The 13,349-nt window shown below is 45.2% G+C and overlaps 3 protein-coding genes across 6 annotated transcripts in view; 1 reads left to right on the top strand and 2 right to left on the bottom strand.

The window, feature by feature from the left end:
• Nucleotides 1-13,349, bottom strand: part of ephb4b (eph receptor B4b) — a 230,111-nt gene that overhangs the window by 34,710 nt on the left and 182,052 nt on the right. Inside the window, exon 2 of the mRNA XM_082528365.1 lies at nucleotides 1,618-1,729. Coding sequence (XP_082384491.1) covers nucleotides 1,618-1,729 — 112 coding nt within the window. The remainder of the gene's footprint in view (nucleotides 1-1,617; nucleotides 1,730-13,349) is intronic.
• psmb6 (proteasome 20S subunit beta 6) lies at nucleotides 6,171-9,014 on the bottom strand. The gene is made up of 7 exons (XM_082528579.1): nucleotides 8,844-9,014; nucleotides 8,258-8,325; nucleotides 8,109-8,174; nucleotides 6,910-6,975; nucleotides 6,699-6,828; nucleotides 6,438-6,582; nucleotides 6,171-6,358 (listed from the first exon to the last, which is right to left on the bottom strand). The coding sequence occupies exons 1-7, from the start codon at nucleotides 8,997-8,999 to the stop codon at nucleotides 6,231-6,233; spliced, it is 759 nt and encodes a 252-aa protein (XP_082384705.1). The 5' UTR covers nucleotides 9,000-9,014; the 3' UTR covers nucleotides 6,171-6,230.
• trappc1 (trafficking protein particle complex subunit 1) lies at nucleotides 8,259-10,912 on the top strand. Of its 4 annotated transcripts, XM_082528616.1 has the most exons (5): nucleotides 9,099-9,201; nucleotides 9,583-9,681; nucleotides 9,766-9,836; nucleotides 9,924-10,062; nucleotides 10,635-10,912. In XM_082528616.1, exons 2-5 carry the CDS (start codon nucleotides 9,583-9,585, stop codon nucleotides 10,761-10,763), a joined length of 438 nt encoding a protein of 145 aa, XP_082384742.1. In that variant the 5' UTR covers nucleotides 9,099-9,201; the 3' UTR covers nucleotides 10,764-10,912. The 4 variants fall into 4 exon arrangements, with proteins under 4 accessions (XP_082384740.1, XP_082384739.1, XP_082384742.1 ...); XM_082528614.1 differs by lacking the exon at nucleotides 9,099-9,201 and adding an exon at nucleotides 8,259-8,350 and having other exon boundaries at nucleotides 9,583-9,836; XM_082528613.1 differs by having other exon boundaries at nucleotides 9,095-9,201; nucleotides 9,583-9,836.

Here is a 13,349-nt window from a genome sequence, read left to right as displayed (position 1 = left end):
CCGCTTTATCAGGAAAACTAAACCGTGTCACATTTAGCCTGGCTGGTCCTAATAAACCGGCGAGCTTCTGCTCTCTGAGCTAACACAGCCTGAAAGTGCTAACGCTGATTTGTTATCTCCAGATGGCCCTGAAGCTAAAAACTGAATTTAAACACGGTGGAGTCGCGTGATGACAGAAGGATGATCGTTTTTACTGCTGCTCAGACACAGCACTGAACGTGTAAGAGGATTCCTGATCAATAACCAATAAATCCTCGAATCAGCTGCAGTAAAAAGCTCCAGAGCTCTGTCTGAGCTGGGCTGGGCTGATCTGTGGCCACATCAGCCCAGGTGGGAGCTCAGCTCAGCCTGGGCTCCTCTCACGTTAGAGCTCAACAACAAAAACCAGAGAAACGCTGGAGCCGACTGAGCGCGCTCAGACAGCGTCCTGCTCGGTCACAGCCGATGATAGGCTCACGGTAAACTGTGAGTGTGCGCTCTCAGAGACTACTGATTTTTTCTGTTTATTTCTCAGTGAACAGGATGCTTCCTCGTTTCTTATCGTTTTATTCTCACGGGTTTATTTATTTCCCCCCGTGTTTGCTGTCCTGATGTCTGATTGGCTCTTTTAGATTTTATCAAGATAAAACACGTTAACAAAATGTTTGACACTTTTATAAAAGCACAAAAGTTTTCAGTTTAAGTTTTACTGTAACGCACAAAATATAAAAGGTTGGATTTTTGAGTGAATCTGATTTCTAATCTGATCAGCACAAACATTTCTACACACTTTATCTTCTAAACAGCAACTTTAAGTCACAGTTGAGATTTTTCTCATGTTTTACGTTTGTGTTAAAACTAAAACAGTGAGAACACAAACACGTTCAGCTGTTTCCACCTAAAGCCTCAAACTGTCTGCTGTTCTGTTTTCCTCGACCTTGACCTTTGACCTGCCGTGTGTCCCGCTCACAGCCACAGCTAACATGTCATTACTGTGGAGGCTCCTTAGAATGAGTGAAGAAGTAAACCGCAGAGCCACAACAACACAACAACAGCCCTCATCAGACCCTCAGAGCCACACGGCTCCACGCCGTCGCCCTGCAGAGGCTCACAGAGGCGGGGAGGCTGACCCGCAGCCTCGGTATGAGCAACGGACCCAAGCAGTTAGTCAGTTACTCATGAACATGCAGGTAAAGGTGTGCACAGCTCACTACCTGCACCTGCTTACAGGCACAAGCTCTCCTCACTGTGCAGTGTCACAGGAATCCTATTTATCATAAACCACAGGGTCAAACCCTGAACACAGACCTGCTGATGGGACAGACGGAGCGAAGAAACCCGAGTTTACTGCAGTAAAGACGGATTTCACTGCCGCTCAGACTCTGCTGCAGTAAAAGCACGTCAGTCGTACATTTGTGTACTTTTGTGTGAATATTTGTCAAACTTCTCTGAGCTGAATGTAAAAACGTATTAACCACAGAAGAAGAAGAAAGGGGTCCGGTTTCCCCTCCGAGGTGTGTGACTGAACCTCTCTCTGAGGATCGATGGGTCTGTAACATTACGTCATCGTTTCTGGGCCGATGCAGTCTGATCGATCAGCAGCTGTGGTCGATAACGAGTGTATTGATCAGTACTCACCTTCCTCCGCCCTGCAGGAGCCCAGCAGCACCGCCAGCAGCGGGAGGAGCAGCAGCCCGCGGCAGGAGGAGGCCCGGCCGTGGGCCACGGGGCCCCGCTGAGCCCCCATTACACCTATCGATCACCGATCACTGACGTCAGCTGGGCTCGGTCTCCGCCGGCCGCGCGCGCCTCATTGGAGCCGAAAAGTTCGAGAAAAAGAAAAAAGTCCTCAAAGTGTCCAAGATGGAGGCCGGAGGGAGTCACGGCACCCGGCTCCTTCAGCCGCTCCGAGCTCTCAGCCTGCTCTCTGCTCCCACCCGGCTCCCCCTCATTCCTCCATCCCCTCCTCCTCTCTCCTCCAGCGTAGAGCAGCGGGGCGCGGCTGCCTGCGAGGCCGTCTGAGGAGCAGCGAGAGGCGGCTTGGAGAGCGCACAGGGGTCGGTGGGACAGCTGGAGGTGGGGGTCCCGAACCACAGACACACTCACACACGCCAAGCCGCAGTTACAGTCACACGGACACCGCGGACACACACTCTCGGAGCTCACACCAGCGCTCCCAGTGCTTCCAGTCTGCGGCTCCAGCTCACACGCGCACAAAAAGTTGAGAACAAAAGCTGCTCCAACTTTCTGCCTCCACCTCTGGATGAGACCACGCCCACACACCCGCAGCCGCAGTGTGAGTGGCTGAAGGAGCCTGCCATTCCAAAGGGGGCGGGGCTCAGCGAAGACAGTCTGTGAAGGAATGTGGAGAGAACGTGTCTGCGCATGTCTGTTTTTGAAACCTGGAGACCAAATCGACCAAAAACTTCAAATTCCTTAAAAAAGCAGGGACGGATCTATACGCGCGGCAATGTGCCCGATCTGTGGCGCTTAGCGCGAAGTGTGTAGTTAGTGTGTTGTGTTGTGTAGTTTGTTGTGTAGTCACTGTATTGTTTCGTGTGACAATGAGAGTAATAATGAATGTCACAAAGCAGTGTAAACTGTCTCCAGGTCGAAATCCAGACTGTTGTCAAGGTGTTCTCCTGTGTCCTGTTTTAACCGGCACACATAATTTGTGGGCATCTTATCGCGACACCTGATTGTTTTGGTTTAGTTTTAGTAGTATTTTAAATGGTTGTACAACAAACGGAAGATGCATTGGCTGCATGTTTAGATAAATAGCTGTTTATAAGCTTATTTTTTACCAAAATGTGTGCAGAAAATAATTTACTAAACATGTGGTTTTTACAAAACATATAACTGATAGTAGGATTTTATGTTTTTGTGTGATTTCACATCAGTTGTGTTACTACAGAATGTCAATAAAAAAACAACTGAAAATTCAGACACGTGAGTTTGAGCCGGAAAGAATGATCCCAAGCAAGGCAGCGGAGAAAGGATAAAATACAAATGGAAAATCAAAGCGAGTCAAAATGGCCAATTATATTCTGGACCTCAGAGGGTTCATCCAACAAATCCTGACAAATTTGGCTTCAGATTTTGTTCATGACATCTTTTGTTTTCAAACAAAAAAAGGTGAAACTTAAGTGAGACTTGTGTTTGTAATGAACCGCCCCATGGCTACATGTTTATTTATTATACAGGCGACACAGTAAATACAATGAAAACTCACATGTTTAATTTAACTGAGATGTTCATTCATGTGAGCTGAGAAAATAGACTGTATTTATATCAAACGTGTAAACCTACTGCACTTGAATCATTTTAAACACATGTACCTGCACATGTGTGTTTTTTAAAAGCTTTCATTTTGCCACCCTATTTGATTTTCATGCCACCCTAAGAAAATTTCTCTAGTTCAGCTCCTGAAAAATTAAAGAAATTAAATAAAATATGAACAAAATGATCAAACCAGCTTTAATAAAAGTCTAAACAAATCATATTTTCTGTGTTTTAATCTGTCTGTTGTCTTTCTAATCAGGGCTGAATCATCAGTTATAAAAAAAGCTGATGAACACACATGATACTGACACATATCTGCATCACTGTGCTCCGCTTTATTACTTTATTACACATTTATTATACATTTATTACACTTTGTCTTATTTATTCCTGATGGTTCTAATCAGTGGTCAGTACTCTTGACAGTGGGAAAAAGTCACATTTCAGCTTGACAAGAAGTCCTGTGTGTGTGTGTGTGAGAGAGAGAGAGAGAGAGAGACTGTGTTGATGTTGTTTCTGGTTCGTTTTCTCCACATTAAAGATAAAACAGCAGAAACTGAAGCAGGGTTCCTCTCTCTCTCTCTGGGTGTTTGTTATGTAAATGTCTCTCGTCCTGTCTGACAAACTGAATCCACACCTGAGGAGGAGGACACTCCTCAGCAGCCATGCTTTCACTCTCAGGTAGTTTCTGACCTCCTGCAGAAACAGTCACACCTGCAGTGACTCCCCAAACATGGAGGGAAGGAGCTGCACTGCCTCCTTTATTGCATTCTTCAGCTGAGGAGACACTGGAGCCTCCTTTAGGGAAGGACAGGAGATAAATCTATCCCATAATCCTCAGCGGCTCCTCGGATTGTTCATGAAAACGAACATCAGCACGACTGTTGAAGAGTTTCCAGCAGTTTGTTGTGAGGAGGAGGTGAAGTGTTTTCTGGATGTTTGGAGTTAAACTGGTCAGACTGGTGAGGATCCAGGTTTCCGTTTTAACTGTCACGTTAAAGGGGGCGGGGTTACAGTCAGGCTGAAGTTTCTCACCTGCAGCTCCATGAAGACAGGTGAGAGCGGGCGAGAGACATTCAGTCCCGACAGAGAGAGAGAGATGAAAGGAGGAGAGCTCCTCTTTCTCCCAGTCTGAGGACAAAAGACAGAGTCAGGTGTCCTCCTCCTCCTGCTGCTGCTCTTTGTTTCTGCTCTTTGTCGGCAGAGGTGTGAACGGCCCGGAGAACAAAGCAAGGAGAGGAAGAGGAGGAGGAGGAGGAAGGATGGAGAGGAGAGGAGGCCTGTGGGAAACTGTCACCTGACTGACGAGCGGACACGTCTGACAGACAGGTGAGAGTCCCGCCCCCCAGTGATGTCACAACAGCGGAGGAAGACACGATTCAAAATGCAGAAATAAAAATGATCTTCAATTAAATTAAATTGAAAAGGTGAAAAACAAAATAAAATGAATTTAAAATGACAAAAAAAATATAGCAAGAGAGTCGAAATTAAAAAGAATTCCTAAAATAAAAAAAAGTCAGATAAATCGGAAAAATCAAGAATTTAAAAGTTTAAAACCTAAAACTTAAAATTATCAGAAGTGAAAAGAAATAAAATCAGAACTGCAGAAAAATGAAACAGAGAAATTTTTAAAATAACTAAAAACGATTGAAACAAATAAGATAAATAAAAATAAGGGATTAGTAAATAACAACGAAAAGACAGAAAAACTATTATGAAAAAGACCAAATATTATTTATATTTTATTTTTAATTAGTGGAAAAAATATTAAAAAGGTTAAAAAATATAAAAATCATAAAAAGTTTTTTATTTAAAAAAGGAAATGAAACAATTAAACTGCACACAAATTAAAAAAAACAAAATTTAAATAGAGGTAATATATGTACTTATAAAAAAACAAAATGGGAAACACAAAACACAGAAATAAAGTAAAAATAAAGAATAAATAAATACTAACTGAGAAAAGGGATTTTTTTAATTAAAAGAAGAAAAACAAAAAAAAGAAAATGATTTAAAAAAATCATAAAAAATAGGAAACATTTAAAATATTATAAGATTAAAACCCACCTGGAAATAAAAACAAACAAATAAAGTAAAAAGATCTAATAAAACTTTTGCTAAGCAGAAACCATAACGACCTCAACACCGGCGTGAGCAGCACGAGTCCGTCAGAGCCTGAGATGGTCTGAGCGTGTGCAGAGGAGGGGGGGGGGGTGGAGCTGCAAGCAGGGGAAACACAGGAAGAGCTCAGATTCATGGGTGAAGGAGGGTCGCTGTGACGGAGAACATCCACTTTCTTATTCCTTAATAAAGAGTCCAGGTGAAAAAGTGGACTTCACGCCTCCCCTCTCTCACTCAGTAACAGTGAGTGTCGGTCGTCCCATGTGACCTGGCAGTGGAAACGTCCCTCCAGCCTTTGGTCTCCTCTCGCAGCAGATCAGCCACAGACGACACTTCAAAGTAACAACACTGACAGTGGCCTGTCGCTTCATCACGGAAAACGTTTAAGTCAGAAAAGGCCAACTCAGCCGTCGAGCACTTTAAGACAGTGGGTAGCTGCACTTCCTGTTGCACAGCTTGAAGCGTTTCTAAGCGCCTCCATGAAAGGCGACTTTTTTAAACTCCTTTATTTCTGTAGACAGACGGACAGACGCCGGTCTGCGCGGACACATGAGATAAAACCTTCAAAGCAGCGCTCAGAGAGGAGACTCGGGCTGTGCCACACCCCCTGAGGATCTGACCTTTGACCTCAAACTTAAACCCAGAATCGCCCTGACTGTAAGCACTCAGCTCACTGCTGAGTCTGTGTCTCCCTCTGCTGGACACTCGGGGAACTGCACCCACAAAGTGACCCATGGTATTGGTGTGATTGATCTGTGGTTATTTTAGCATCAATGAGACAACGACAGTGAAGAGACAAAATGAAAACTTTATTAACATAACAGACACGTGAGTGGAACGGAGCACGCTCAGTGTGTGGAGAACTTGGGCAGCTGGTTTCCCAGGATGACGCGTCGCTCCACCCCCTCCTCCGAGATGCTGGCCAGCCTGACCACGCCCCCGCTGGAGCCGTCCCGCTCCATGGCCAGAGACAGAGCTGAGGAGAGACAGTGAGTCAGCGAGACGGTTGTGGAGTGCAGCTCCCAGCATGCCTTGCAGCAGCGGCGGTGCGTTACCTGCGGCGGTGATCTCCATGCACTGCTCTTTGTTCATCCCGGGTTTGTAGTTGGCGTCCATGAAGCCGTAGATGTAGGTGCTGCCGCTGCCGCCCACCGACACCGGCTGCCTCACCAACATCCCACCAATCGGGACGCTGTACACCTGAGACAGGTAACACACAGACGATGCTTTACAGTCTGCAGGGTGGAAACAGCACCATCTGCTGGCCACACAAAGGACTACACCAGCACATGTGTCCAGGCGGTGTGCGGTCTCACCTGCCCGCCCTTCCTCTTGTCCCAGCCTGCCACCAGGATCCCAGCTGTCAGCTCCTCCCTGTAACGGTAGCAGCTCGCTCTGAACAGATTGGCTGCCGTCTCCACCAATGGGGGCTCGTCCAGCTCGATGCTGTGGGCGGGGCCAAAGACACAGGTGAGTATTGGCCTCACCTGAGCTGACAGGAAGGCTGTGCAAAGCTGTGTGTGTTACCTGTGGAAGCCCAGCTGGTAGGCGACGACCTCAGCGATGGCCTGAGTATCAGCAGCTGATCCAGACCTGCAGCCAGAACACAAACATGACGTCTGCTGAGGAGCCGCTCATCAGGAGGGCAAGAGTTTCTCAGACAAGTTCTCAAGGTGCTACAGAAACATCAGGCATCTCAAAGGTTCAACAGACCCCCCTTCTTCAAATCCGACAAAGTGGTGTCAAATGTTTGTGCCGCTATCATTTTAAAAACATTTTAGAAAGAACATTTCTACAGAAAGTTGGTGCGTATCAGTCGGAGCCCAATTAAAGGCCATTTAGGTTCTGCTGAACGTGCACTCCTGTTCATTTTATACAACTTGCTGGCCCACGTGCTAATGTCAGTTAATATTAGCATTTCAGCTAACTTTGATGTAAAAGCTACAGTTCACTTACTATTAGCTTAATGTTAGTTAACCTGTTAACATGCTAGTGATAACCCACATGCTACCATTAGCGTATTAGCAATAATTAGCTTTTACCCTGCTGGTACCACACTAGATGGAGTAATGTAATGTTATGGAATGTAGTTAGAGATCCACAACCTCTAGCATGTTCATAAACATATATACCTTTAATATATATATAAACACTTACCTTTAACCCACACAAGACGATGCAACAGATAGAAAGACCTTCACTAAGGGCCTGCAGGGAAACCTACAATATTTTGGAAATTTCCATCACATTGAGCAAAGACAGACAAACTATCTGTTTTTGTAAGCCGTTTGATGCTCCAACCTGAGGCCTGCTGGACCTGACTGGTCAACAGAAACTGCAATTCGGGCTCGACTGATACGCACCAACTGGCAGGCCCCTTTAAATTTCTTCAGAAAAGTTCTTGTTAATATTATTTAAGATGATAGTGGCACAAAAATTTAATAAGAAGCCCAGAGATCCTAAACTTGGTCCCAGGCTTTAGATCCCTTCATGTCTCTGTGGTTTTCAGGGTTGCTAAAGCGGTTACTTTGTGTTCCTGCAAGGCTACAGAGTCCCTAAAATGTCCTGACTGCAGACTGTGGGTTTCTGTGAGGACTGCTGATTCTAACCTAGTTTATTTTGAAAGACTGAGCTTCCTGAGATTAAAAACATAGCTGTTTTATTCTGAAAGGTTTTCTGTGCTCTGATTAGAGTTCCTGTGATGGAGCCCAGTGAGCAGGACTGACCTGCAGCAGTAGATCTTGTCGTGGATGCGAGTCAGTTTGTCTGTGACTCTGTTGGCGATGTACGCTCTGAAACAAACACACACAGACAGGTGAGGTTAAAGGAGTGTTTCCTGCACTCATCATCACGTGTTCAGTGTTTGTTTTCTCACCCTGTAGTGGTGCGAGAGTCGGCCCCGATCACCACTCCTCCGTCATACTCCACGGCCATGATGGTGGTCTGACACACGACAACAAACAAACAGGTAAACGGGCTGATAAACACCCTGCACTCATTATCGGACAGCATCTCTCCTGTTTAAACTCTCAGCTTCATCACCCTCCGTGTTCCTCCTCCTCAGACTGTTAAATGACTCCTTTGTCGGGTGAGCTCATTATCGGACAAGCCATTTAAGCCACATTGAAAACGCTCAAGTGAGAAAAACAAAGAAATGTTAAAGTCTGTCCCATAATGCAACCATAGCGTTAGCCAGCTCTCCACGCGTCCCTGTAGTTATTTAAATATCTTTCATCAACCACCCGATACACGTGTGTCTCCGCGGACTCTACCCCCCAGTTTAGCCCGGTCAGGTCCCGCTGTGCTCCGAATCTCCTCACAAACACAGCTACCGTTAGCCGCTGTTAGCTGCTGCAGAACTGCTGTCTCATTCAGCCGCTACCTGCCGTTTAAAGACGCTCCACCGGGACCGAACCGGGCCTGGTTCGGTCCGGCCCAACACCACAGCTACACGTACTTACCCCGGTGCTGACTTCCTGGCGGGTCCAGTCCGGGACCAAGTCACTTTTGGACGAAATTTGCTGGCCGAAGTACGGCATCATTACCGGTGCTGCCGCCATCTTCTCTCTATGAATAACTGGACTCAGTAGAGGCTGTCCGCGCATAAAGCCTAACATTATTTTATTTACGCTATTAGCGGAATATCCATGTTACAAACCAACTCGCATATGATTAAATTACAAGTTAGATTTAATAACTCAACCTTCTTTCAATTCAGAGAGTCTAACTTAGCTGTATAAATTTCCTCGAAACAGTTTTATTCGGGCACTTAAGTGAACAGCTCTGCAGTTGGGGTCCTGCGAGAAACAGGAAGATAAGGTAAACACTGAGCTGGATTAGAAAAACGTCGACTAAACCTGATTATAACGACTATTTTAAAACATTTAACGTGTTTTTCTCCTTTAAATGGAGTAATTAAACATATTAGAGAAAGCTGGTGTGTTTCAATGAGGTTAACCGATAATTTAGTGGCTGTTGTGTTACGTCTCAGCATCGCGGAGGACCAGACTACAATAAAAAATGTGCAATTTTATCCCTGGTATTTAAAACTTTGCAGTAAAAAGAATACCCACGGGACAGAAAGTAATGTTAACACTTTTTATGTTGTGGAGGAGTTCGTCTTTGATTCAGCATACCCCGAGCCACTGAGTGATCATCGGTGGATGTCTGTTAATTGATTTGTGATCGGCTGTGTTTCAGATGACGGTTCATAACTTGTACATATTTGACCGCAATGGAAACTGTTTGTATTACAACGAGTGGAACCGCAAGAAGCAGGCGGGCATCTCCAAGGAGGAGGTGAGCCTCAAAACCAATCAGCAATCAATAAATCAGACACGGAGAGTGTGTGTGAAGGAAAGGTGTGTTTATGTGTGTCTGCAGGAGTTCAAGCTGATGTACGGGATGCTCTTCTCCATCCGCTCCTTCGTCAGCAAGATGTCTCCTCTGGACATGTATCCTTCACATCACCTGTCAATATGTCCTCCTGATAGTCTGTCTGTCCACCTGTCCTCCTGTCTGTGGTCCTTATCTGTGCTCAGGAAGGAGGGGTTCCTGTCCTTTCAGACCAGTAAGTATCGTCTTCATTACTACGAGACACCGAGCGGCCTGAAGTTCGTCTTGAACACCGACCTGTCAGTGACCAACGCCAGGGACACACTGCAGCACATCTACAGCAATGTGAGACACACACACACACACACACACACACACACACACACACCTATGAGTGGGTTCATCTATAGAACCAGCAGGCTGAACTGCAGCTTTTCGTTGAATTATGTGAAATTTAATCTGCTTTCTCAAAGAATCTTTTAAGAGTTGAAGTTGGAAAATGAGAGAGAACAACACGTTGAATCATGGTTATAATATAAACAGAAATCTGCTCGTTCTATAACGGCCATCAGGATTCGGTCCATGAGAGACCAGAGATTATCACACCGAGGCTGAACTAAAATGTTTTTTTTACCCAGAATTCATTCACCTGAAGGGTTGAGCTGACAGATTTCATTCATCACATATTAACGTTTAATTCTTTAGTTCAGATCTTTGTGTGTTACAAACTTTACTCTTCAAATGTTGACGTGTGTTTTTTTTAATCTTGTCAGTTTGGTTTTGTTCTGAATCCAAAGGGATATTAATAATAATCATCTGTGAGCTGCTGTTTTCTGTCTGTGCTAAACAGGAAGTGTTGCAGGCTTTATTGTGAAAGAGACTTACACTGTGTGTGTGTGTGTGTGTGTGTTTGTCAGCTGTACGTGGAGCTAATCGTGAAGAACCCGGTTTGTACATCCACGCAGACCTTGGAGAGCGAGCTGTTCAGCAGCCGACTGGACGCCTTCATCAGAGCGCTGCCGTACTACAGCCCACGAGCCGCCTGAGCGTCACACACACACACACACGTTCACAGTGAGAGTTTAATGTATTTATTTTGTTCTTTCATGTCCTTGGCAGGAAGTTTTGTCTTTTGAATCAAACGTATATGAAGCCACTCTGACCTTTGACCTTTAATAAAAGCAGCTCTGTGGAACTTCCTGGAAACTGTCGTTACTCTCTGCTGATGCTCACACCCGGAGTTTATGATGATGTCTCTGCAGTGATCCCTGTGTGCACAGTGCTGATGGTTTAAACTGTGCTGACTGGGTGGTACCACTGGGGGGCGCTGCTGCTGGCTGTGAGCTCACGAAGTGCAGCACAGCAGATAAATTGAGCCTTTGTGAACTCTGCAGAAGTACACTGCCTGAGGGAATTACCCAGAATGCATAGCGCAGACTTGCCCTCTGACCCTCGTTATTGCGTGTAGCGTTATGTCTGTCACGTCACGTGACTCATAGCCTGTGTGAGGGATGTGAGTCTGTGAACATCCTGCTGATAAACCCAGAGTTTGATCCTGTAACAGCTGAAGAAATCAGTGTGAATGATGGTGGAAGCGCTCGTGTGATCGACCCTCAGAAACCAGCTCTGATTGAACACACACAGTTAACATGTGAGTGATGTAACTGGCCTGAGGTCTGCTGACTGATTACCAGCTGGATTCAGTCTGAGCTGACCCCGCCCCCTCCACATGCTGTCCTTCAGCTGTAGGAAGCAGCTCCGATACCGGAGTCTCCATCAACACCTGAACACTTCGCCTGACCTGCTGAACACACGACTGTGGACAAAGAAGACCTGATCAGTCAATCAATCAGAAACAACCTGCTGAACCGCCTCACTCATCAGACAAACACACAGCTTCTATCAGATGCTTTTGATCATTTTTCAAGTGCATTGTGGGTAATACAAGCAGAGGCAAAAATTAGGCGGAGCCGCAGATGAAGTGATGACATCATCATGATTGGAGTGTGTGTGTGTCCACAGTGTAATCTCTAATCCCACTGAAAAACATACTGCCAACAAACAGCTGGAAACACACACGTTGGTCTTTGCATACATGTGAGGACCATCTTGCAAACAGTCACGAGTACAGACAGACAGACAGTTGCAGACAGATGTGTGGACTAGGAAACATGTTTATGTAGCAGTTTTGTATCCATCATAATGTCCTTACATGTAGAAATGTCCTCACTACAGTGACTAAACCCTGTCCTCAAGAAAAAATCTTTCAAGTCCCCACTTCACAGGGATTTCTGCCTTTAAGTGGGGACTTAAAAATGTCCTCATAAACAAAAGTCCCTGGTGTATTCAGATACAATGGTCCGTGTTTCTCCAACATCTGTACGGTTCTTAAACACTGATCTTTGTGCTCACAGAGAAATCTGTGCTTTTGTTTCTTTACAGGAAAGTGTCCAAGAATCTAAAAATGTCCTCAACTTATAAAGATTTCCTCTCCTTGTCCTCACTTTGTAAAAATAAACTAAGATTTAAAACACTTTACTTATTCTCAAACTCGGTGGATTCCTGTGCGAGGCAGGAATACAATCTGATACAATCTGGATGTTAAATCTAAAATCAAGCAGGTGTTGTGAGCTGGTAAAGATTTCCCGTGTGTGTGTTAGAGCAGCTACAAACTGCAGAGGCTGGTCAGGATCCATGATTTATCCACACCCATGCAGCACAGCCGCAGTCCTTTGGATGACCTCTGTGTCAGCAGATCGAGGTCAAACAGGTCTGTGTTGTAACTGAGACACCGAGTGTCAGTGGGATCACCTGTGTAAACGAAATATAAATACAGGACTTAAACTGTGCTGATTAAACACAGGATTCAGGTGTGACTGAGTAATATGGACACGTGCAGTTCAGTATTAAAGCCACAGAAACATTTATTTACCCTAAAATGTCTGAGTTTACAACACTTTAAATAACGTGTGCAGTTACTGTGACTCAGGTTAACATCCCTGCCCCTGAAAATGGTACGGTCCTTTGCCAGGATTGTAATGTGGAAAAAAAACACTGTTAAACGTGCAAAACTTGACCTCACGAAACAAAAAGTATCAGTGTTACCGTCACAGGAATCACAACGAGCAAGAAAAATCAGTGTGAGCAGGTGAAACAATTTCCCTTCACTCGTCTGAGATATAACAATCTGTATATAAAAATAATAAAGAGATAATAATTTCCATCATGTCCTGCGGCTGGCCTCCTCATACGACCTCAACCAGCTCCTCTCGATGTGGAGGAGAGGAGGGGACATATTAAGGCAGCCGTAAAACCCCACCCTGTGGTCATGGGGGTTTCCCTCAGGTGTCAGTGAACACAGGGCTATTATAACTTCTGTGTGTGTGCCGTCTCTGCCAGATGTTTGCATCTCAGGGTTTAAAATGAAATCTGTGGACAGCAGGTGGAGGCTGCTGCCGCTCGGACAGATGATGTGATGGATTACACACAGATGAAGATAAAAGCACAACAGATGTTTACAGATGTTTCCTCCACCGTGTGTGTACTGTTGTATCAGACACACGTCACTCGAGCTGCTGCTGTGAAGGAAGCCTCGGCTTTATGAACGTTTAGAGGACGCAGGAACACAAATA

This window comes from Aulonocara stuartgranti (assembly GCF_965226115.1).
Source record: "Aulonocara stuartgranti genome assembly, chromosome: 3".
NCBI classification, from domain to species: Eukaryota; Metazoa; Chordata; class Actinopteri; order Cichliformes; family Cichlidae; genus Aulonocara; species Aulonocara stuartgranti.
Note: the sequence above shows the minus strand (reverse complement) of the source record. Positions and strands in the feature narration are given on the sequence as shown.

What these genes read in the sequence shown, in the direction of transcription:
- psmb6 (XM_082528579.1), bottom strand. Translation starts at nt 8,999, where the DNA reads ATGTTAGGCTTTATGCGCGGACAGCCTCTACTGAGTCCAGTTATTCAT. An exon ending in GACTCTCGCACCACTACAGG is followed by an intron (nt 8,175 to 8,257) that starts GTGAGAAAACAA and finishes TGTTTGTTTCAG; the next exon opens with AGCGTACATCGCCAACAGAG. An exon ending in ACAAGAGGAAGGGCGGGCAG is followed by an intron (nt 6,583 to 6,698) that starts GTGAGACCGCAC and finishes TACCTGTCTCAG; the next exon opens with GTGTACAGCGTCCCGATTGG.
- trappc1 (XM_082528614.1), top strand. Translation starts at nt 9,583, where the DNA reads ATGACGGTTCATAACTTGTACATATTTGACCGCAATGGAAACTGTTTG. An exon ending in AAGATGTCTCCTCTGGACAT is followed by an intron (nt 9,837 to 9,923) that starts GTATCCTTCACA and finishes ATCTGTGCTCAG; the next exon opens with GAAGGAGGGGTTCCTGTCCT. An exon ending in TGCAGCACATCTACAGCAAT is followed by an intron (nt 10,063 to 10,634) that starts GTGAGACACACA and finishes TGTGTTTGTCAG; the next exon opens with CTGTACGTGGAGCTAATCGT.